The sequence below is a fragment of the Anolis carolinensis genome, chromosome 2, assembly GCF_035594765.1.
Source record: "Anolis carolinensis isolate JA03-04 chromosome 2, rAnoCar3.1.pri, whole genome shotgun sequence".
Lineage (NCBI taxonomy): Eukaryota > Metazoa > Chordata > Lepidosauria > Squamata > Dactyloidae > Anolis > Anolis carolinensis.
This window is the reverse complement of record NC_085842.1, coordinates 109,568,115-109,594,094: the sequence shown is the minus strand read 5'-3', so window position 1 is coordinate 109,594,094 and position 25,980 is coordinate 109,568,115. Positions and strand designations below refer to the sequence as shown.

The 25,980-nt window shown below is 40.8% G+C and overlaps 1 protein-coding gene across 2 annotated transcripts in view; it reads right to left on the bottom strand.

Moving 5' to 3' along the window:
- hspa4 (heat shock protein family A (Hsp70) member 4) overlaps positions 1-25,117 on the bottom strand; it is a 41,117-nt gene extending 16,000 nt beyond the window's left edge. Inside the window, exons 1-6 of one of the 2 annotated variants that reach the window (XM_062970393.1) lie at positions 24,737-25,117; positions 14,063-14,120; positions 8,923-9,063; positions 7,905-8,027; positions 1,399-1,498; positions 720-853 (exon numbers count right to left, since the gene is read on the bottom strand). In XM_062970393.1, coding sequence (XP_062826463.1) covers positions 720-853; positions 1,399-1,498; positions 7,905-8,027; positions 8,923-9,063; positions 14,063-14,120; positions 24,737-24,843 — 663 coding nt within the window. In that variant the 5' untranslated portion in view covers positions 24,844-25,117. The remainder of the gene's footprint in view (positions 1-719; positions 854-1,398; positions 1,499-7,904; positions 8,028-8,922; positions 9,064-14,062; positions 14,121-24,736) is intronic. The other variant, XM_003217382.4, reaches the window with a different exon arrangement.
- Positions 25,118-25,980: the final 863 nt, after the last annotated feature.

Genomic DNA, 25,980 nt, shown 5'->3' with positions numbered 1-25,980 from the left:
ATACCACCTTGGGCAACATTACTGAAGATAAACCAGATTGGCTTAATCTATGGTAATGATATATAGTAGGGATGAACTAAGCATAGCCTCGCACCAAGCTTTTTTTCGAGTCCTGATCCCACCCCACTATCTCTAGTTGTTTCCTCCTTCAAGTCATTTCTGACTTATGATGACCCTAACACAATCCTATCATGGGGTGACCCTGGCAAAAATTGTTCAGAGGTTTGCCTTTGCCTTCCTCTGAAGTAGAGAATGTGACATGCTCAAGGTCATCAGTGGGTTTCCCCAGACTGAATCAGGATTCAAACCCTTATCTCTAGAGTCATTGTGCAATGCTCAAATCATTACATCACGTTAGCAATCCTGCTACCTCCAGACTTTCCATTTTTTGGAAACTGCCTCTATTGGGAACTTCTACAAGTGATAACTGAATGCACTTTTTGAAAGTCTATTCAGCCATGAAGGGTTCCATGAACAGAAAATTGTAATCAAGATACAACAAAGTTGTATCTGTCTACAGATATATAGAGAAACATACTCCAAAAAATGGGGAAGTAGAATATCTGCTATGATTTATCATAATCATCACTGTCCTCCCACAACCAAGATAGGGTCTGAACGCAGTTTACACATTACAATCATTACAAAAACATACAAATAGTAAATATTAAATTAGAATTAAACTATTATTTAAAATAAGCATGCAGCATAACACTTGCCTTCAACTTTCCCTTGTTGAATGCACATACTGAAACTTGATACGCTGAATGCCCTATGTCAACAAACACCACATTTCGTGGTTTCTCTTCCAATGCAGGTAGGTCTTGTTTATAAATTCCATATGCCAGAGCAACTAAAGAGAAAGTTCAATTAACTGTAAGTAAAACCAGATTTCTTATTCAGCTAAGCATACAATTTAGAAAAAAAGCTTATTTAATTGCAACCATTCAACAGAACTGCACATGGCGACTTAGTAAAAATGCAAGTCATTGAACACTAAATGCGATGCAACCTTATTAAATATTTTATCAGGTAATGGAATACATATAATTTAAGGCCACCTTGCACTTTTGAAAATCTTCACAATTCATGTCAGACAGGTATTGTTGCTGCTACTTGCTTTACTCAGTTCAAATTAAGCTACAGAGTAGGAAGGGTTCTTCTTTTTTCAGACCTTGACAGTAAAGCTATCTATCAAGAGACATGTTTTAAAAAACTGTATGTTCCTGGGGCATCCATATTACTGGTTTAGCAAAGCACAGTCACTGTGCACTCACTACTGACCAGTCTTTATTGACAGCCCCCAGACATTCCAGTTGACAAAACACTTAAGAACCTGAATGATGAATGGCTTATGGAAAGAAATCATATCCTTCATTCTTTCCATGTAGCTAGTACCTGCAGTAGTTTCATTGATTAACCGCAAGCAGTTGAGTCCAGCAATCTGTGTAGCATCCATCACAGATCTCCGTTCTGTATCTGTATAAAAACAAGGAACCTAAAAAACAGACAAAGTTATAGGAAAAAGCTAGTCAAATAAGGTTAATACCTATTGCTGACTATCATCTTAAGGCTAAAGAACCAAGGAGGGCGACCAAAAATCTAAATCATTTTGTCTATTGCTCTTTTCTCTCCATCCTTCAGCTTTGATTCACAGCCTTGCAAGATGTGTGCATTAAAAGCCACTCAGATACAAGTTTGAAGCTAGAAACTGATAGACCTTCCTCCCATTTAGTATAGCGATAGGTAGAAATGGTCATGGAAAGTATCAACCTTAATGACTGCCATTTTAGTTGAACCATGTATTGTACAACTGTAGTGCACAGGAACGTGCAAACTAGTCCCAAGTTCTGCACTATGGTTTGCACATTGCTTCCCTCTTGAACATCTTTTTATTGCATCTTTTATTGTCCAAAACTGGTCTGTGCTTCAGGACAGAAGAAAATTGAGTAAATTCCTTGAAATTTGGATTGGATAGGACTTGTTTATTGTCTCAAGTTGAATTTAATATTGAATCTCATTTTGAATATCTCTTTCTTGATATCGTTTTTCGGCACCAGCCTCAATGTCATCCAGTCCATCACCAAGGGATAGCCCACTGTTGTTGAAGTGAGGCACCAGGTTTGACTAAAATTGGAGTTTGAGGGCCAGATAGAAGATACTCTCCTTCCAATCTTCTTTAGAAAACTACTGTGTAACTTTCCTGAAATACGCAAAGAACCCATTTGTATGTAGTTATAGCTGCCCAAAGATGGCCATAGTGAAGTAAACCTCCCTCCATTGGCAAATCTCTCACTGCTGCCTGCTTCCGCTATTGGAGTGCCTGTACCTCTCCTTGGCTGTTACTGCTTCTGTTAATAAATTGGAATGTATTTTACATTGCTTTTTATAACTTCTGAAATCCCTGTGCCTTTGAAAGTCTCTTTCTTTGTTAAAAGAGTAGTCTCCTAACTTCCTTTTTTTGTGATGTGGGACACATCTGATACTTGTCTATGCCTTCCACAAAAACTTCTCCAAAACTTGTTTATCTAAATATTAGCTTTTCCTTGAAGGGAATGTTTACCAAGTTTGCTCTTGGGTTTTGGATAGCCTCCCAATGATTCAACCATAGACTTACAACCAATTGTACTAGCAGGAATTGCCTGTGCTACAAAGGCTGTGGCATCATATTCCACATCAACCACGTACTGCAGAACCTGTTCTAACTTACATAAAGTTCTTTGTGCTGACCATGCACTTACATCCTTTGAATCTGGAATCTTCTGAACCCATAATATAATTGCCATGGCAAATATTGAACTTGCCATGGATGTTCCAAGAGGCAGTTCCAAAGCTTCATGTGAATCAATTTTCTTTTTATCCACATACTTCAGTAATTCATCATCTTCACATTGGATTATTGCACAAGAAATTAAAGCTAAAAGAAAGATTTCTTATCAAAAGTGTATACATTTTGAATTAACCTAACAATTGAGTACTGACTCCCATTCTGATCCAATTTACTCAGGCCCCTTCTACACTGCCATATACTCCAGGATTTGATCCCAGATTATCTGCTTTAAACTGGATTATATGAGTCTCCACTGTCAGATAATCAGGGATAAACAGATAATCTGGGATCAGATCTTGGGATATAGGAGCAATGTAGAAGGGGCTTCAGTGAACAAGTCTGACATAAGAATCTCCAAGAACTTCAATATCATCCCCTTCAATACTGATGCTTCAGTACTCACTTTAGGTTGGGAATTTACAGACCTAAAGTGATTAATACTTTGGTAAGTGGGCCTTTAAACCTATCAACCTCAAATAATCCAGATTTACTTGGTTCCATTACACACTCTTCATCCAAAAAATTCCTATCCTCCATCAGAATCTTCTTCCTCACCTGTCAGCTCCCCTTCTATTGGGCTTGCTAACTCTATCTGATAAAGGCATTCATTCTATTTGAATTATTTATATTAATTGTATTATTCCTGTGATATTTGCTTTGTTTTCTCAACATATTTGCTTGATTTCTCCAAGCCTGCATCTGGAACACTTCCTTCTGACTAAGGATTTCTTTGCTCTTCTAATGTTTCTCCACTTAAAATATGTTGTAAATTCATTGAATGTATTCTCTCATTGCTCAACTTCATTGTTGCTTCGTTAGTCTGATTCAGTGGTTTCCTTAAAGTAAATCCATTGCAGTTTCACAGGACTACTTTGAAATAGTGTTGCACTTTTGAATCTATCTGTACTAATTAATTCTTATTTTATGCCTTTGACTACAGAAAAAGCCTGAATTAGATTGATCATATGAGACTCCACTGCCACCGCATACTGGGATTCATGCACCTACATCTGAGGCTAGGCATATGGAAATTTTGTACTCGGGAACCTCTTCTGTGCTCCAGTTGCTAAGCTTGGATGTAAACGGCTCACATTTATTTGTTTGTTTCTATAGGCATTAGCACTTCAGTGGTGCTTTTCTATTTTCCTTGCAATATTTGTGGCCTGCTTGTGGGAATCTGTAGCCTTCTCTGAATGGCTGGAAGCTGGCCTCCCTCCAACCTCTCATTTCTGCTTAGAATCCTTTGAAAACGCAACTGCCATAACGTCGAAGGCATTATCTTTCTTCCACTGAGTAGACTGAGCTAGGAAGTCTATTGCCTTACCTTTGACTGATGATGCAAACAAGTCCTCTGAACGAAGGTTCTACTCTTAATTGATCCAGGTTGGTGCGATTGAGCACTTTGCAACCGAGGACTCATGGAACATGTTCTGGACTGATGGACAGGAGATGGGTTTCTGTCTACTCCAACAAGAGAGTACACTCTTCCATGCCTCTTCCATAAGAAGGCAACATCTGGTCGTCATCCCTCCCCCCTTTGTGGTTGATTTGGGGCTTGGCTACGATTGAGTCTGTTCTTATGAGAGCTGCCCTGCCTCTTATCCATGGCTCAAATGCTATGAGCCAACCTGATAGCTCTGAGCTCCAGACAGTTTACTGTTGTGTTTCACCCAGGTCTCCTTTGTCAAGTGAAGCCCAAAGTGGGCTCCCTAGAGAATAGTGTCTCTTATGATGTGCCCTTTTATTGTCCCCCAGAAGTATTTTCCCCTGGTAACCACTGGCAAAGTCAATTGGTTTGGGAACCTCTAAACTTGTTGTAGAACCTGGATTTTGAAGTGATTATTCAAGGCAGAGGGAGGAAGAACTGGCACAAAATCACACACATGGAAGACAGTCTGTGTTGTTTTAACCATGATGCCCTGAGGTTGTCAGTATGAAGAGGTACATTTGATTGGTCTGCATAATAGCTTTATTGTTTCTTTGAATCATTTTGGGTGGGAGGCTCACTGAGCCTGATCTTGTGCTGGTTAGAAGTCCCAAATGTTGGCTCTCTTGGGGAGGAAGGAAGTGGCTTTTCTTACAATTTAGTAGAAAAACAGGGTGAGTCCACTGGATATCTTCCTTGTCCTGATGGAGAGGTGTTGAGTATACTAGCAGGTTCACTCAAGGTATAAATGTGGGTATATCTCTTCTCCATGTTGCCACCAACTGGATGATGAGGTTAGTTCAAACAGCAGAGCCCTGTACTGAAAATGCCTTCCGGCATAGGCAAAGTAGAAAAACCTGCTGTTTGATGCATATATAGATATGCAAATATGCCTCTGTCAGATCAAGGGAAGTTAGGAAATCATCTGGCTATATTGCCTGAAGAATGCTCTCCAGTATCTTCACCCTGAAGTGCCACCTTTTTGGGAATCTGTCTACCTTTTCCTGTATTGTCTGTAGTCTCTGCTCCCTAGAGTGCTCCTTGCATCTTCTGAAGTCTTTGGAACTTGCAGAGATTGTGAAGTGGAGGAAAATTTGCCTATGGATGAATGAAAGAAAGACTGGCAGCATCTGAGCTGTCTCCCCTTTCTTCCTCCCATGTAGAAAGACTTTCTTTTATCTTTAGTGTCCACCAGCACTGGGCCCAGCGATTCACTAAAAAGTTTGTTTTCCAACTATGAGCCAAAAGTACTATGCTTAGCTCTGACCTCCACACTCCAATTTTAGCCAAACCTGATGCCTCACTTCAACAACAGCAGACTATCTCTTGGCGCTGAACTACATTACATTGAGGCTCTGATCAGCAGTGAACTCAAGACACTTTCAGCAGCTTGTTGATATCCCATCTGATCTTGACTAGACCTGGCTGAAAGCTCTTGATCAGTTCCTCTGTTCACATAAACACTGCCCTGATCACAATGGAGACAGAAGCAGAAATCATGAGTACTAACAAAACGACTTCATGGGTCTTCTTGAGGGCTGCATCCTCCTTTCTATTCTCAGTTACTTTCGAAGAGTCCTCTTCATTCTTGCATAGACCAAGGGCTCATTGACTAATGGGGTATAATAGGTCATCATATTACTGAGTAGTGTATTGCCTGTCTTAGCATATAAAGGATTAGGCCTACTGGCTGCAGGTTTGCTCCACGCTACTTTTACTAATGGCCTGAATTCAACAGGAAAAGGGATGTCTGTGCTTTAGGTAGCCATTTCCTGCTACACAGAGGCAATCGGAAGTCTGGGCAAGCAAATCCCCAAAATCTAAGCAGCTTTCTTTATCAAGACATTAGTCCTCCAGACAGAAGAGTCTAACAGATGCAGGCACTGGGGGACTCTCCTGATCTTTCTCAAAGGACAGTTCACTCTCTTCAGAGTCAGATTAGGGATTGTACAAATGCTTCTCCCTGTAGTCCCCATGCATGGATTGATTTTAGTCATAGGTCTCTGGAACTATGAATGCTTCCCTTCTGTGCCTTTTGTGGTAGAAGCATCATTACTAGGCTCCCTGTCCTCAAAATCCAGAGTTCAGGTTATATAGGAATGATGCAGCTATTCCCTTCACACTGGTTTGTGCATCAAAGGGAGTAGGAGAATTCTCTAAGCTCTCTCACATGGTGGAAGTGCAGTTGGATGAGACTCCCTTTGCCCAGCCCGCTGGGCATGCACACGCTGAGTCCTGGCTTACAGGGAGGTAGAAGGTGGTGGTTATGGTGGCAGAAGAGCTTTGGAATACCAGGAGGTGAGCTAAACCCCTACCTGGCCCTGCGGAAAGGTACCTGTTGCTGGTTACTGCCAGGTGTTCCTCTTTACTGGCTGAGTTCACTGGGTTGTTCCTCTTTACTAGATGACTTTACTAGGGGTATGCTGTGGCCTCATAAGATACCAAATTTCTCAACCAGGATATGAAATCTGGGGTGGTGTTCTGTGCTCATATTGTGCATATGCTACTCACAGCCTCCACCAACAATAGCACTGCATGTTTTGCCTCCTAGCACAGAGGGGTTCTCCTTCACCTCGCAGCTTCAAGACTTCTTTGGCTTCCTGCATCCTCTGGATGACCCAGCTGGTTGATTAGGTTGGGGAAAGGGATTCTCAGAAGGGTCATTCCCAGCATGGCCAGGGCTTCCCTCACTGATTTGTGAAGGCTTTTGCATCATGCCAGGAGACAGGTGAAGGAGAAGAGTGCAGAGGTGAAGGAGAGAGCTCTGAATCAGCTAACCATGTAGCTGGCAATAGGAGCAGAGTGATGATAAATGTTTGCAAATGGAGAGAAGGCAAGAACTAAGATTGGCCTTAAGAGAAAGATTTCACTCCCTCTCAAATAGCTTCTGCATTCCTGTCTATGAAGAAACGGGAAGACCAATTCACATTCAGGATGTTCCACATCAGTCCACAGGGAAACTTTGAGGTCATAATGGTTACCAGAGACTGGCTGAACTCTCATCTTTAGTGAAATGTGAAATCTCAGATCCTAACCCAGTGCAACAGCATTACGTTCTCATGACTAAGTTTAAGGGGACACAAATACAATACAGTGAGTCCTCACTATATAATAGGACTTGGTTCTAGGACTCACTAATGGATAGCAAAATACATGGATCCTCAAGTTCCATTAGATACAATGGTGCAGTAAAATGGTGTCCCTTATTTAAAATGGCAAAATCATGAATGGTGGAATCTGTGGATGCGGAATCCATGGATACGGAGGATTGACTGTATATCAATTTTGCTCCACTCCCTTCTCTTGTGCATTTTATCACTTTGGAGTGCCGGGGGCCACTCCGTCTTTTTCTCCTTTTTTAATAATGATGTCAGACAACTTGGAGACAATTGTGTTGACACACGCTATAAATATGTTTCTAATTCTTTTAGCTTCCCCAAGAGCTCTAATATATATTTAACTGTCTCTGTTACTATCTACAGAGTATCTATTCCTCACTGTTCCTTTACCTACTACTACACAATTGTGTGGTAAACAGTAGCCAGCAAAGGTGGCCCTGTTTCATATTACTAATGACCCCATTCATCAAAAAAGTGCGACCCACAAACCTTAACAGAATTTATATGAACATTATAATTGTTTACTTACAGATACAACACAATCAACCATGGGCTTCTTAAGTGTATTTTCTGCTGTTTCTTTTAGCTTACTGAGGAGCATTCCTGTCATCTGCTCAATTGTGAAACTTCTTTCTTCTTCCATATACATCACCTTAGCAAAAATGCAGAATAAACATACATATTTTAAAGCTGTAATCTGCAATACCCAAAGCAATACTTTAACTAATGCTAGAAACCAAGGGTATATAAATGTTTCTCCCTCCATTTCATAAAATAGTATCAGAAAAGCAATCTTAAAATGAAAAAAACAGCGGGCACGTGGTATCCACTGGGGCTTAGTTCCAGCACCTGCCATGGATACCAATTCCGTGGATGCTCAAGTCCCATTATATAAAATGGTGCAGTAATATATTGTCCCTTTATAAAATGATAAAATCAAGGTTTCCCTTTGAATTTTTTTAGGAAGATAATATTTGTAAGCCATTGATGCTTGGATCAGTGAATGAACCATGGGTAGAGAGCCAACTGTACTACATCTGAGAGAGACATTTTTTTATTTCAGAGATTTCTATGTTGCCTTTCTCCTGGGTTGACCTTTAACATAAAACCATTAACTAAAAATAGATAATAAAAGTTCCAAGAATGCTCCTTAGCAACTTCCATATTCTGAACAATAAAAGTTAAAATCAGTCTGAAATTCCCCAAATGACCATAAAGTGACGGGCTTCAGTTAAAGCCTGCTTCAAAAAGGAAAGTCTTCACACCTTTCTTAAATGACATAAGGGTGGGAGCACATACTTTTTGCCTCAATGACAACAACAAAAGAAAAGGAGAAAAAAAGAAAAGAAAAGACCTCTTCTAAATTGGGAACAAAGTTGAAAAAAATTGTTCATGCTGAATCCAGAAATGTTGCATTGAAGTTGAGGAAACTACATTCCCCATTATTTCATCACTTTCACTACTCTATCTCTGTCAAACTGTAGAAACTGTATTGCATTTTTATAATGCAAGCAAATGTCCATTTGTTTACATACAAGAACACTCACCTTGATGCCAACTAAATGTGATGGGAGCTGGACAAGTTCATAAGCAAGTTTTGCTTTTTCGTCTTGAATAAAGGGATCCGAAAATGTCCGGCCATGAAATCTTTTAAAACCTTGCACTGTATTCTTTGCATTAGAAATTACCTAAAAAAGAGAGTTCATTGTCATACAGCAAAACAGCATGTGTAGAACAGGCTTTAATTATTCTTCCCGATTCATGCATTTTGTTTTTTCATATTATGAAACGTAGATGTTTTTAGAATATTCAAGTATGTACACAACACAGCAAGATGTACAGCCACATCGAATGAGCATATAAAAGACATTGCCTTTAAAATATGTTATCCTACAATTTATACCCCAACCATTAACCATTCAGGAACTTTACACAGCCTTATAGGTCAGAATCAATTTAGCCTACCTAAATGAAATCTTTACTGCATAAAGAAAAAGAATAGATGATTGGCTATCATACTCACAGCTGTAGCTAAAAGGAACACTCCAATACTTGCTTGGACCTCAGGTGAAGAAATGGAGGGGTGAAAAGTGTCTCAGCAAGCTGGCTGAACACTGGGACGTTCCTGGGGGCTTATCAACTCTATGGAGTTCAGAAATACTTTTTCAGAAAGAAAAAGATCCAATTGAAATAGGAAATACTGGGATTGCAGGGAACTTCTTGACAGATAAACTTAAAAAGAAAGGCTACAGATTCAGATGGGAAAACCCAGAAGGACTGATAATCTATATATATAAAAGAGTGATGGCATCACGGCGACCCACAAAACAACAAAACTACAGGCCCCCCAACCTCGAAATTTGACAACACAACCCATCATCCACGCCTCTAGGTTGATACAACAAAAAGAAAAGAAAAATAAAGTCCTAATTAGAGAGAGAGGAATAATTGCTTTTATCCAATTGCTGCCAGTTAGAAGGCTAAGCTCCTCCAACTTGGTCTCCTAGCAACCCAATAAAAAATAATAAAAAACACTAAAAAATGGATACAATAAAATACTATAACAACAGAAAATAACTAAAAATAATACAAGAAAATAATAAAATATAATAAATAAATAAAAATATAACTTACAATAAAATTAATAAAAAAAATGCAAATAACGTCAAATAAAAATTACACAATTTTTAACCAATACCACCACCACTTTGCCACAGCAACGCGTGGCTGGGCACAGCTAGTATCTTATAAAGGAGAAAGGTATTCGGTAACATCAGTCATGAAGGCCCAGGATTTCTATGAGAAGTTTGGAAAAGACCGAGATCCTGAGGAAAGATTAGACAACAAAGGAGAAAAAGAACATCTGAGGGCCCTTCCACACAGCCCTATATCCCAGGAATATCAAGGCAGAAAATCCCCCATTATCTGAGTGTGGACTCGGATAACTCAGTTAACTCAGTTCAAAACAGATATTGTGGGATTTTCTGCCTTGATATTCTGGGATATAGGGCTGTGTGGAAGGGCCCTGAGAGGAGAAGGAGGAGATGGCAACCTCAATAGATCCTAGATAAAGAAAAAGTTCAACTACAACAACAGGCCATTCCACATGATGAGTAAGGACTGGATGATCATCTACTATTTCAAAAACAAGAACCACGGGGATACTTTCTTTAAATATAAATAGACTCGATTCACCAAACAGGAGGAGAGCTTTTCATTATTTGCAATTACTGGAAACAAACAAATAAAAAAGAAATTCCCACTCAAGATTTAGGGATTACAAAAATGATGGCACTGGCAGAAATTGACAAATTGATCAGGTTTATACAATCGCCAGACCCTCCCAAACTTGAAGAAATCTAATATTGTAATAATTAGAGATTGGCAAATTGACTAGGATTATAGAATTGCCAGATTCTTGCAAATTCAAAAAAGAATGGCATCCCTTTATTGACCATTTTTAAAAAAGAAAATGAAAATATTGGGTTTTCTATAGCATCAAGAGAAAATCATTAGCACAGGGATGTAGGAATAACAAGAAAAGAAAAAATAGAGAAATAATTGACAAGAATAACAGGATCCCCAATGGTATCAAGGGATACCAGAAAGTTAATCTAGCAGAGATAAGTTTTTATGACAAAAAGAATATATTTTTTATTATGATGAGGACCAGCAGAGACAGGGTAGGAAGCATTAGCTGGGGCTTTCTTATTTTCCATTTCTCAGTTTTTCTATCTCCTTTGTTTCAAAACACTCTATACCTGCTTTTCCATCTCTCGACTTTAGATTAGAAAAAAATGTTTTTTTCCTCTTTTCTTTTTTCACATCATAGAAATCTTTTTAGTATTTATATTTATTTATTTATTACAATATTTATATCCCGCCCTTCTCACCCAACAGGGGACTCAGGGCGGCTTACAATAAAACAAACATATAAAAACTGTACAATACACTATCAATCAGTTAAAAAATTAACTTACATAAGACATTCATAAAACGCATTATAAAATACAGATAGGCGTGTTCAAGTTTAAAAGACTGGGTCTGTCAATTGAGTTCCAGCATACATAATAGTAATTAATGCTGCTGATTCTTAATTGAATGCCTGGCCCCACAACCAAGTTTTAACCTTCCTACGGAAGGATAGGAGGAAGGGAGCCTGCCTGACTTCAATGGGTAGGGCGTTCCATAGGCGGGGAGCCACTACTGAAAAGGCCCTGTCTCTCGTCCCCGCAAGCCGCACTTGTGAGGCTGACGGGACCGCGATCAGGGCCCCATCTGATGATCTTAAGCTTCGAGGTCGTAGCGGGAGACACGTTTGGACAGATAAGCTGGGCCGGAACCGTTTAGAGCTTTATAGGCTAAAGCCAGCACCTTGAATTGTGCTCGGTAGTTAATCGGCAGCCAGTAGAGCTGGAGTGGTACACTCCTTGTACGCCGCTCCAGTTATTAATCTGGCAGCCTCCCGTTGGACTAATTGAAGTTCCGAACAGTCTTCAAAGGCAGCCCCACGTAGAGTGCGTTGCAGTAGTCTAAACGGGATGTAATGAGAGCGTGGCGCACAAGTTTTAACTGTGCGAAGGCTCCCCTAGCCACCGCTGAGACCTGGGGCTCCAGGCTCAACGATGAGTCTAGGATCACCCCCAGACTGCGAACCTGCGCCTTCAGGGGGAGTGTGACCCCATCCAGCACAGACTGTAACCCTATACCCTGTTCGGCCTTCCGACTAACCAGGAGGACCTCTGTCTTGTCTGGATTCAATTTCAATTTGTTGGCCCTCATCCAGTCCGACACAGCGGCCAAACACCGGTTCAGGACCTGAACAGCCTCCTTAGTGACAGGTGGGAAAGAGTGGCAGAGCTGGACATCATCTGCGTACAGATGACACCGGACCCCGAAAATCCTGATAATCTCTCCCAGCGGCTTCATGTAGATGTTAAACATGGGAGACAACACAGAGCCCTGCGGGACCCCACAAGTCAATGGTTGTGGGGCCGAGCAGGTGTCCCCCAATGACACCATCTGGGACCGACCCTCCAGGAATGAGTGGAGCCACTGCAGAACAGTACCTCCAAGTCCCATTCCCGCGAGGCGTCCCAGAAGGATACCGTGATCGACGGTATCGAAGGCCGCTGAGAGGTCCAGCAGAACCAGCAGGGACACACTCCCCCTGTCCAGCTCCCGGCGAAGATCATCGACTAAGGCGACCAAGGCTGTCTCGGTACCATGCCCCAGCCTGAAGCCAGACTGTGCCGGATCCAGAAAATCAGTGTCAACCAAGAATCCCTGGAGCTGCGAGTATTAGACAACAATGGAAGATGAAACAGTAAGATGTTAAAAATGCCCCTGTTCTATATACATTCTTGTACCTCTCCCCATTCCTCATATAGTTGAAATAAAAATGATCTGGAAAAAATACTTGCTATAGCTCAATCCTTTATAAGATAGCTGTTATAAGCACTGGCTGTTAAACATAAAGGTCTCTGATATTTTAAGCCTTGGTGCCTAGAATGGGAACAATTTTGCACAAGGAAAAACCAGCACCTAACATTACTCAATAACATGTGGTACAGAAACTACAATCAAAAACATTTGCAAGTCAGAACAACAGGCATTATAGGCAGGTAGGTCAAGGAAACACCCTAAAAACTTTAACCAGGGGATCAGAACAGATGGTTTCTATTTGCTTTTTTGTTCTAATACAAACGGTCAAAATGAAAATAAAGATTGTGGTAAATGTTAGCTTCTATTGAAGCTTGAATCCCACTCATTGTATTTCATTTGTAAAGAAACACAGAATTTCGCTCTGGATAAGCAAATATCTCAATGACACTATCTCAATGGGGAATCAATCCACTTTTGTTAAACTCATGCCATAAACATAATATTTTAAAAATCAAAACAGATTTCTGAGTTTTGATATGTGTTATCTAATGTAATGGTTTCTTCCCTGGGGGAAGAATATTACATTCTAATTCGTTTAAGTGCAATACCTTTGTATTGGTGTTCCCTAAGTATGAAATAAACAGCCAGATTGGTAGCTCTTGGTATGCACAAACAGGTGAATTGGAATATGCCCACAAATTCCAGACTATCAGCAGTGGGTTGAACAGAGACTATGGTTCCCCAGCACACTACATATATTATAACACCAGTTAACATTCCAGCCTTATGAAGTTACTCCTGACCAATTTATCACATTTCATTTCTGGTTCCCAGCCAGCACTATACTAAATTCTAACAAGCCATATGGGTTATCTAGTCACCTTAGCTTTAGGCAACATCTTTCCTCCTGTCTTTATCCCTCAACATCCATAGTGAAAACTGAACTTGCCATCATCATACCCACCAACTTTGCATTTCTACTACTATTCACATATACAGCCTGCACATAAACGTCTGTTTCCAAGCACTTCACTCCATGCATTTTATGAAGGAGACTTAAGTCTACAAAAGCTTATGCTACCAACATATTTCTCTCATTCTTAAAAGATGCTTCAAGATCCCTTCGATATTCCACTCTAACATAGGTATGTCTTTAAAAAATTAATTAGGCCTTTGCATGAAATGGTTAACAAGTTTATGTTATGAAACAAATGTTTTAATTCAAACTGTCTATGTTTTAAAACCCCTCTTTTAGCAATATTGCAGTTATATAAACCATTCTTGAATAAACAAAATCCTTACTTGACTTTTTGCTGCAGCTCCAATTGAACGATTCTTAGGTCCAAAGGCTATACATGACCTAGAATAAGAAAATATTTGATTCAAGATACAGGTTGTAACATGACAGTTTATTCAAATATAAAAACAAAGCATTAATAAGCTTGAGCAATGTACACCTTAATAATAAAGCTCTAAAATTGATTTAATATTAGTAACGTCATAGTGGTAAAGTAAAACTGCCCTCAACAAGGCATTAGCTTCTGAGAGACACGACATTGTATTAGGCTGATCAAGCTTATGATTCAGAATTAAATATAGATAAGATTAATGAATACAACTTTCTCATCGATTTTCATCATACCAACCAACACTGCCTGCACTATCACATGTATGAATGCTAATAATTAAATTTATTCATGGCCTTAGAATCATAGAATCATAGAATAGTAGAGTTGGAAGAGACCACATGGGCCATCCAGTCCAACCCCCTGCTAAGAAGCAGGAAATCGCATTCAAAGCACCCCCGACAGATGGCCATCCAGCCTCTGCTTAAAAGCCTCCAAAGAAGGAGCCTCCACCACGGCCCCGGGGAGAGAGTTCCACTGTCGAACAGCTCTCACAGTGAGGAAGTTCTTCCTGATGTTCAGGTGGAATCTCCTTTCCTGTAGTTTGAAGCCATTGTTCCGTGTCCTAGTCTGCCGGGCAGCAGAAAATAAGCTTGCTCCCTCCTCCCTATGACTTCCCTTCACGTATTTGTACATGGCTATCATGTCTCCTCTCAGTCTTCTCTTCTGCAGGCTAAACATGCCCAGCTCTTTAAGCCGCTCCTCATAGGGCTTGTTCTCCAGACCCTTAATCATTTTAGTCGCCCTCCTCTGGACGCTTTCCAGCTTGTCAACATCTCCCTTCAACTGTGGTGCCCAAAATTGGACACAGTATTCCAGGTGTGGTCTGACCAAGGCAGAATAGAGGGGGAGCATAACTTCCCTGGATCTAGACGCTATTCCCCTATTGATGCAGGCCAGAATCCCGTTGGCTTTCTTAGCAGCCGCATCACATTGTTGGCTCATGTTTAACTTGTTGTCCACGAGGACTCCAAGGTCTTTTTCGCACACACTGCTGTCAAGCCAGGCGTCCCCCATTCTGTATCTTTGATTTCCATTTTTTCTGCCGAAGTGAAGTATCTTGCATTTGTCCCTGTTGAACTTCATTTTGTTAGTTTTGGCCCATCTCTCTAGTCTGTCAAGATCGTTTTGAATTCTGCTCCTGTCTTCTGGAGTGTTAGCTATCCCTCCCAGTTTTGTGTCGTCTGCAAACTTGATGATCGTGCCTTCTAACCCTTTGTCTAAGTCGTTAATAAAGATGTTGAACAGAACCGGGCCCAGGACAGAGCCCTGCGGCACTCCACTTGTCACTTCTTTCCATGATGAAGACGACGCATTGGTGAGCACCCTTTGGGTTTGTTCGCTTAGCCAATTACAGATCCACCTAACCATAGTTTTGTCTAGCCCACATTTTACTAGTTTGTTTGCCAGAAGGTCGTGGGGGACTTTGTCGAAGGCCTTACTGAAATCCAGGTAGGCTACATCCACAGCATTCCCTGTATCAACCCAACTCGTAACTCTATCGAAAAAAGAGATCAGATTAGTCTGGCATGACTTGTTTTTGGTAAATTCGTGTTGACTATTAGCAATGACCGCATTTGTTTCTAAGTGTTTGCAGACCACTTCCTTAATGATCTTTTCCAGAATTTTGCCTGGTATTGATGTGAGGCTGACTGGACGGTAATTGTTTGGGTCGTTCTTTTTTCCCTTCTTGAAGATAGGGACCACATTCGCCCTCCTCCAATCTGCTGGGACTTCTCCCGTTCTCCCAAGAACTCTCGAAGATAATTGCCTTAATGAATTAGATGTTGTTTTGTCTGTGCACAGGTGGAGAATTTTATAAACACCCTTCCTAAAAGTTCTCTAACCTCCCAAAGAAGATTTTAATAGTATGTAGGAGGCCGCAAAAAGAAGAGGAAATCAGAAAAGCTCTAGTGCAAAGAACTTAGGATCCAAGTCATACATGATTTATAAGATCTTCTGACTATCCAAGAAGATATTAAGTTTGTTTAATTTCTGTTAACAGATGCAAGTCTCATTTAATATGAACAAAGATGTACAAAATCCTTGAATATATGTGCTCATTCACAGCCTTCTCCTCAAATCTGAGGAGAAAAGATTTGAATATTATAAAAAGGAGAAATACTGTTCACGTACAAAATCTGATCAGTCCCAAACCAATGTGTTAATTCTGTTAAGGAGATGTGAGAGACAAAATAATGAAGACTGAAAGAGCCTAACAGACAAGCTAGAGATTCAGCTAGGAAAGAATTACTAATAAAAATTGTGCAATCTATGGGCATACATATATTTTGCTCTGAAAAGGAAGAACAGCTACAGCTAACTTGACTGTGAATTTTAAGTAAGAAGCTGGTGATTACCACAGAGAAATATTAGGAAATATATCTAACTAGAAAGGGAACCTGCATAAAATTGAACACAGAATCCCTTCAAACTTTATAAAGTGGAGAAAAGTGATCAGTATCGTCAGAGGTCTCAACAAACATAGGGGCAAAAACAGGATGATAGTTCCCCTACATACAACTCAGCTAAACCCAAGTACAATTAATTAAAAACAAAAATTAAAAGGAGGAAAATGAACTTAGGAGAAATATAAGATCAAGGGAAGAAGTGTTCTGAGCTCAAAGGAGGGTTGGGAGGAGATAACCAGCAAGAATAAGCCAACCAAGCAAATCCAAGGTATGCTTTAAAAGGCTTGAATAAACGGGGTAATAAAGATAGAGGAGATCTGGGTTAAGCTTCTTCATTACCCTGGATGTAGTATGCAAAGAGGAAGAGGAGATCTAGGTTGAACTGGTTCTCTACAGAGACTACCCTATCTATATTCTGGTTTCTAATCTGTACTAATGCTAATATTGGCTCACTAACTAGTACGAACAGAAAAACCCTGTCATACTTGAAAAGCATCAACTGGGTGAATAACTGCTCCTTCTAGACAGAGAGTAAACCAGCCTTCTAAATATGCTCACAAAATTTACTAGCATTCAATTTCTTTCTCCTTTTTTGCCTGTCTTTCTTATTTCTTATGAAGTTAGTAGCCTGCACTTCCATGCTGGTTGTAGAAGAAAACCAAATTTCAACCATTCATGCTGTTTAAAAAAAGATCTAAGTTGGTAAAGTTTCTCCTTTGCCCGTCTGCTGCATTTCTACATTGCTGAACGCAAGCCTATACGACTCTTAAGCCATCCTGCTATGACATAGTGGTACAGTCACAAATTGGTTTTGACTCCAATTTCATATGCCAACTTGCCCGATTTTGAATACAAAGGCCAGCATCCTGTTAGTTGAAACGGTTTTCAACCGTATAATAATTTCCTATTCATATTTATGATTGTAGCACCACTTCACAATCCTAAGTCTTCCCAGACCCACCTGAAAATCCAGGCAGCTGCACTGAGGATGGGAGTTGTATAGCACTGAACAGCAGGATGCTGAAGGATGTCACACCAAGTTCCCTCCCAGCCGCCAGCAGAGATGCACCAACTCCATCCCGTACTGCAGCATAGCCACAGTGTTATGGCTATGTGTTTGTTTTTTTTGCAAAATCTTGGCCCAATAATCTAAACAGATGTTTAGTAACATGGTATCCTAATATTCATGCTAGCAAGTCGGCCTCAAAGGTGCTACAAGATCCTCTTGCACAAAGAAAGCTGAATTTTAATAGTGCAGACCTAAATTCACCAATCACAGAATAAGTGCTATTCTAATAAATCTAATGGATTTTTTAATTATATATCAGTAAGGACTGTGCTGAAAAACTGAAGGTTAGATCCAATTTCAGTCTGAACTGGATTAGACTCATTGAAAAGGCCTGGGCTTATTAGTCAACACTAAAGTATACCTCACTGATTTCAATGTGATTACTCGATTTGTGACTGAAATTGGATTTAACCTTGAAATGTTGGGAATATTGACTTGCAAGAAACTACTGAAATGAGGAGCATGTTTTTTGTAAACGGACATAAGTTAAAGTACACATTTCCAACATTACATTTAAAATAGCAACAAAATACTGTGGAGGAATTGTAAATCTATTTTTATTTTTGTCGTTGCCAATTTGGGATGCACTGGTTGAAGGCAATGTGCATGTTTCTTGACAGAGCTAGTTGTTGTTACAGAAACAGACCTATAAGTAAATGACACAGCCTTAATCTAAGCGTGTCCTGTGTGATTCACTTAGACAATGTAAAGTATAATGCTGATACATAAAGTGCCAGGGAATGGTACTAAGAAATAGGTTGGAGAAAGAGATTATTAGAGCTGTTTATAAGATATAATATTGCAAAATGTAGTATTGCTGTTAAGCGTGGGTGAAGAAGACACTAACAAATGTTTTCTTCCTCTACAGATTTGAAGTGATAAAATACACTCCATTATAAACTAGGGTTGTGAAGCTGGACATAGAAAGAAGCAATGATAAAGCTCTACTCAGTATAAACACCACACCGCCCTCCTCAAGTGTAAGGGTGACATCATTCAACCATGCTTTGATCACTGGGAGAATGGCCCACTTCTCCCCATGTAGCTGATGCTCAGTAAAGTAGATTGGGAGCAAGTTACAATCAAGCAAAAGTGTCAAAACCGTGATTGACAATCATGTACATGGCACAGTTGCCTAAATGTATTCCTCTGCACTTGTTTTGTATTCACAGTCATTAGTATTGCAATGTTTATAACACATCTCTGATCTACTTCATTGAGCACCAGCTGCATGGGGAGAACAAGGTCAATTGTACTGATCAGAGTACAGCTAAATGACTTCCTTTAAAAAAATTGGTGGGGGGGTCAAGCCAGGAGAAGTTGCTAAGCCAACAAGGAAGATAGTACACAATTCTAGCTAGTCTTCTGGTAAAGAAGCACTGCTTCCAAATGGAACAGTAGAAATCTACAGGATATGGCAGAAATGGATTTTGTTTTTCAAACTATTCATGTACTACAAATAAGTGGCATAAGTATGTTCAAGAATACATATAGTAACTCTGTGGATTCCTAATAAAAGGATACAGCTGCTTTGGGACATGCTAAATCCTTCATAGAACTGTAAAGTTGAAAGGAACTTAGTTTAAACTTTTGCCAATGCAGAAAATTCACAACTAAAGAATTTTTGATAAATGACCATTCAATCTCCACTTAAACATTTATATTGAGGGAATATCTGCACAACTTTTAAAACAATCTGTTCCACTACTAAATAGTTGTCACCACCAGGCATATATTTCTTAAACTGTGCTATCTACAGCTAGACATGGAACTCCAGGTGGAACCTGGCCAAAGAGCAGAACAGACTAGATCAGAAACATAACTCTCCATTTAAAATTGTCAAAACTGATGGAGAGCAGTACTGTATTAAACAAAGGAATCAGGAAATGAGATGAAAAAGAATGCTATTATACTTTCCCTTGATCCAAATACTAAATTTCTGCAAGTGCAACCTAGAACTCTAATAACAAAATAATAGAACTTTATTTGTATTCCACCAGCATCTCCCTTTTTTACCACTGCTGCACCACATTGTCATCTCACTCATGTTCAGCATGTAGCCACTATAAACCCTAGACTTTTCATATACATATGGCTGACAAGCCAATTACCATTCATCCACACACTTTTCCCTGCATAAACACAGGCTTCTGCTGAAATTTGTTTTGGCCAAGATTTCTAATTTGTCAAGGTCATCTTATTTCTGTCTTCTAGGATGTTTGCTACCCCCCTTACTTAGCTGTCATCTGCAAATGTGATGAATTAATAACTTCATTTAAGTGAATTGTACAGATGTTGAACAACATCAGACCTAAGACAGAGCTGTACTTAGTACACCTTTTAGTATGATGGAAGACTAGGCATGGACTCTCAATAAGGAATGGCATGTCAGACAGCTCCTAATCCACTAACAATAGTGTTATCTGAGCTGAAGTGCAAAAGAAAAGGACTATTGCTTCCCCTCCCCTCCCTGGATCAGGAAGTACTAGAATGGATAACACTGCTATACTTATTAGGATTTATCTTGGAAACTACTAGAAGTCTGAAAAACTAGTACTTTGGGTACACTGTAATCTGAGTGGGCTTAAATACCCTAAACCATAAATTTATATCACTACTTGCACTTTTCTATTCCCATTGCCTGCAACCCCACTGTTTACAATCCTCTATTCGCTCAGAGTTGACCATATACAGTTAACAAAGCTAGTGTGTTCCTGGGCACTACTTCTTTAACAAAAAAAAACCTGATACCAGAGGCAGAAATAACATGGAAATAATTGGGGTAGGATCTTACTTCACAAAAAAGAAGAGCAATTCAACATGCTTTAGTAAACTTTTGATCCAAAACTAACAATATGCACATATGAAATGAAGGAATTGGGCCAGGTCAGGTCAGGTCACCTTTACTAAAATAAACAAATATACTGTACTTGGAATGTTCTAGAGGCTACCTGAGAGCGTCTTCCAAAATGAATTCAGGACTACTTTTTAAATTCTTTTTTGGAAGATTTCCATTTTGGTGGCCAAATGTCTAGATCTATATTTTTAACATGGGGGGGGGGGGGGGAGGTCTGATGTGGCATGCTTATATGTTTTGCCCTTTTATCTCAGTTTTGCTGTTCAAGCATCCTCAATAAAGGATTCTGCAGGCAGCTGTTTACCTTACCTGTTACAGGCAGTCAAACAAAGCTATAACAAGATCAGCTACAGGAGAATCACATTATTTCCCAGATTAATCTTCACTGATTTTTTTACTATTGACACTGCTTGAACCCAATACTGATAATTTATGTCACCCACAATGCCAATGTTGAAAAGAAATGTCCAGCAACAATAGACAAAAACTAAAGAGGGAGGCTGAGTGGCATAAAAATGACTTCGTAAAAAGAAGCATCTTTATCAGAGCATTTGTTAATAGAAGCATATATGCCTGTATACCAAATTAGTGTATAAAGTAAGACTCCCTGCATCTGATAAAGCAGTCAGCGTTTATGAATTTTTTAAAAAAATAATTAATTTTTATTTACATACATTAACAACTTTCAGTATAACAAAACACAAAAGCAATGAATATTTACAAACACATAACGCCCCGCCCCCCAACCAAGTATCATTTCCTTTACCATAAGATTTATAAGTCAACCATTAAAAATGTCATATCCAAAATTCCTGACCAACATGATTATATTGTTTTCCTTTTTCACTTTCTAGAACATATTAATAAAAACTAACCAGTATAAATCAAAATCAGATCTATTAGTTTTCCCCCTGAACACCCTCATTTCCATTGATCATTTAAGGATACATTCCATAAATCCCCATACCATGCTTCCAGTGTAAGATTGGTTACTATCTTCCAATTCCTTGCAATTATAAGTCTTGCCACAGTGAGTAAGATAATCACCAATTTTTTCTTTTCCATTTCTAAATTCAACTTTGTGGCATCCATTAATAATGCTGACCTAGCACCCGAAGTGATGTTTGTCCTATAATGTTACTGATTTCTATAAATATGTTGTTCCAAAATCTCTTCAACTGGAGGCATTCCCACCATAGATGAAAATATGTCCCTTTGTGCATGCCACATCTCCAACAGAGGTTAGGTTACTTTGCTTCCTATCCATCTGGTGTAGTTTAACCGGTGTGGTATACCATCTCCATATGACTTTATATACATTTTCTTTTAATCATATTGATAAATTCTTAACCACTCTCCACTTTAAAACACTTTTCCAATCAAAGTCCATCAGAGGCCCTAGGTCTCCTTCCAAGACCTTTTCTAACAGCTTCAGCCCTATTTCTTCCCCTATTAATCCATTGTATACTTTCCCTATTAATCCTTTCCCTGATATTTCTTGCTTTTTAAGTTTACTTAGCCATTCTTCATATTTATTTAGCACTCTACATCTGGGATTTTTACCTAACCAGTCCTTTTTCCAGTTATATAGTTGTTGCTTCTCAAACCAATTCAGGACACCTTGTTGTTCTAACTTGTTAAACTCACCCCTCAAATTTTGTATTACTTCAGAGAAAGAGCCGTTTCCACCTTATGAAAGTTTTATACTGTAGCAAATTTGTGGATGCAGATTGAGCATTCCTTATCTAAAATTTTGGCCTAAAGTGTTTTGGATTTCATAGAATCAGAGTTGGAAGAGACCACATTGGCCATCTAGTGAAACCCCTTCTATACAGGAAAATCACAAAGCACCTCCAACAGATGGCCACCCAGCCTCTTTCAGATTTTGGAATACCTGCAGTTGTATATATGTACATCATAAGATATCTTGGGGAGTATATTTGTGTATATTTAATAAACACAATATGCACATAGCCTGAAATTAATTTTAGGCACAAATTCTAAAAACAATTTTGCATGTGCAACTATGTACACTGAACCATCTGAAAGTAAATCTCTCCCTATCTCAGCAACAATGTGGACAATTCTGAAGTATGTTCAGATTAGGGATGCGCAACCTGTATTTTAAAAATGGGAATGCTATTTGTGGTCTTTTCTGTGAACTTTCAAAAATTGAAGAAAGATTCTGCTGCATCGCTTTGTTAAATGCAGGCTTTTAAATGGCACTCTCCATGACACTGGACTCTACCTACCTCCAGCACCAGGGACTCTCATCTAGGTTTCTTAAGCCAGACCCTACACAATTCTCCTTCCCCTCCATCAGATCACATGCATCCAGTGGTGGTGGCTGCTACTGTTGTTGTTGTGTTTCTTCAATCATTTCCGGCTTACCCTAATACAGGTTTTTCTGATGCTGAGACAGTGTGGGTGCATCTACACTGCAGAATTAAAACCACTTTCACTGCCATGGCTCAATGCTATGGGATCGTGGGAGTTGTAGCTCGCTGAGACATCACAGCTCTTTGGCAGAGGAGGCTAAAGACATTGTAAAACTACAATTCTTCTAATTCTATAGCAGCTAAAGTGGTGTCAAGTTGCATTCATTTTATAGTATAGAGTGATTGATACAGGAGCTGTATTCTGGAGTCCAGAGTGTGTCCCAGCATGGTTCCCACTGGGCAACTTGGGAGAGCCACAGGGTGCTTCTTCCTCTGACTTCTGAATGCTGCTCTTTATTTACTGTCCTGATTTTAGAGTTTGTTTTAACACTGGTAGTTGTTTAATATAGGGGAATTCCAGACAGGAAACAATCAGGGACAGATAACACCTCCCAACAAAGGATTCCCCCCAGGCAGGAAGCAGCCAGACTTTGAAGTTGCAAGGTTTTGTTTTTGTTTTCGTGTCAGGAGTGACTTGAGAAACTGCAAGTCGCTTCTGGAGTGAGAGAATTGGCCATCTGCAAGGATGTTGCCCAGGAGATGCCCGGATGTTTTTTTGATGTTTTACCATCCCTGTGGGAGGCTTCTCTCATGTCCCCGCGTAGAGCTGGAGCCGATAGAGGGAGCTCTCCCCAGGTGGGATTCGAACCTGGCAGCTTGCAGATCAGCAGCCCAACCTTCAAGTCACAAGGCTTTAACCCACTACTCCAGGGGGGGAGGGGGGGCTGCAAGGTCATTTAATGCTAATCAAGCTGGCCAGTTGCACCATTCACACTTGCCTCAAACAGACAAGAGTTCTTTCTCCCACCCTGGACTTTCCACAGATATATAAACCCCACTTGTCTAGTTTTCCAACAGATCTCACAACCTCTGAGGATGCCTGCCATAGATGTGGGCAAAATGTCAGGATAGAATGCTTCTGAAACATGGCCAGGCAGTCCAGAAAACTCACAACAACCCAGCCTACTGACTGTTAGGAATTGGTGGGAGTTGAAGTCCAAAACACCTGGAGTGCTGGTTTGCCCATGCTTGTTCTACACCACTGTTTCCCAAACTCTGTGGCCTTCTAGGCCTTTTAGACCTCATCTAAAGTCTAAAATGCATTTTGTGTGTGTGTGCGGGGGGGGGGGGGGTCCTCAGGGTTGCCTCTCCTCGCCTGCTACCTGTCGCTTTGGTTGGTTTTCATTTCATCAGCCCACTTCGGTTGGGATTGAATGTATGCTTTTAAGCTGTTTTATTGTACTTATATTTTACCTGTTTACATTGATGTTATATTTATTGTTGTATATGTAATGTGGCTTTGAATTTGCCACGGTCTGTAAGCCTCCCTGTGTCCAACTCGGGGTGAGAAGGGCGGGGTAAAAATATACAATTTAATAATAATAATAATAATAATAATGTCCCAGCCCCTTAACCAATTCAACTGAAGCTTCTGGTTTGAACTGCTAAGGCTCAACGCTATGGGGTGCTGGGACTTGCAGTTTGGTGAGGCGCCCGCCCTCTTTTTGGCAGAGTATATCAAAGGCCTTTAGAACTACAACTCCCACGATTCCGTACCGGTGAGCCATGATAATTAAAGTGGTGCCAACCCGCACTTATCCCAATGCGCCGATGTCTGTGACTCAAGCCAATAGGCCAGGCCTGCACTCCCCACTCTTTTCAGGCCCATGCCTCTGGGCACGTGTCGGGCCTGGTCGGCTTCTTCTCTTTGGCGCAGTCCCCTCCCTCGCCCCGATTTAAACGAGGCGCGGCCTTTCCTTCCCCTCCAGGACCCCTCCCTTCGCCGGTGACTCACGGGGTGCAGCGGTCGCTGTATTCATTGGCGATGGTCTCAATGCCCCCCGCCCGGGCCACTGCCACATAGCAGCTCTGGAAGCCGAGGTCGATGCCCACCACCGACATGTTGCCAAAGAAGCCGGGCCCTCAGGAAGAGAGGCGAGCCGAGGGAGAGTCAACCGTCCCGCCCGCCGCCTCTTCGCCGACTGAGCCGCGACCACTCAAAAAGCTCGTTTAAATGGGCAGCGGCGCGCGACGCCGGTCGCCTCCACGCGCAGGGGGGAGGGAAAGGGACAGAGGGAGGAGGGAGGGGTGGAGAGAGAGAGAGCGCGAGAGAAAGGGCAGAAAAAAACCCGGAGATCTCGAAAGATCCTGTTCCGTCCAGAGGAAAAAGGAGGAGGCGGGAAGCCCTCTCGCGAGAGTTTGCCCGCATTGGCGTATATGCTCTCGCGCGGTTGCCGAGGCTGATCTCTATAAATCCCGCCCCTTGCCGGCGTGTGTCGAGAAGAAGCGAGCTCAAAGTATGGCCGCTTGAGAGTCAGAGAGCCCGGCTTCAAAAGCGCCCCGTGCGCATGCTCGGTGGGAGGGAGGGAAAGGTATCCCCGAAGCCTGGCTTCAAAAGCGGCTCGTACGCATGCTCGGTGGAGCATCCATTTTCGAATGGGATGATTAACAGGTCCGGTCTCTTCACCTCCTCCGCACTCAAAGTAGCTTTTCCGAAACCTAGCCCATCGTTTCACTCTCGGGCATGCGCAGTAGGCTTTCTCGCCTACGCGCTAAGCCTCGTTTTTTAAAGAACCAGATTCCCGGCTTCCCTTGTCTTTGGAGGGAAGATATTCTTGCTCTCCCTTTCAACGTGATTCGCATGACGTCATTTATGACGTCAATGTAAAAAAATTCCATAATTTAATTTCTTCTACGTCTTCTCCGTTCAATTTAACGAAGGCATGCTTAGAATCTAGACTTCGGCGCAGCTACACTTCAAAATGAATGCAAGGTGAACTGAACCACCTAAACTGGGCTCTACAGGCCAATGGAGACTCTACCACAGACATCAGAAGAGCTGTAAGGCCAAGAACAAACCACAAGAGCAAAGACCTACCCAGAGGGAAAGTGTTCTTACCCTACATCAAGGGAACCACTGACTGCATAGGCAAGCTGATGAAGAAATACAACCTGCAAACTATCTACAGACCCACTAAGAAAATCCAACAAATGCTACGTTCAGCAAATGACAAGAGGAATCCTCTCACCACTGCAGGA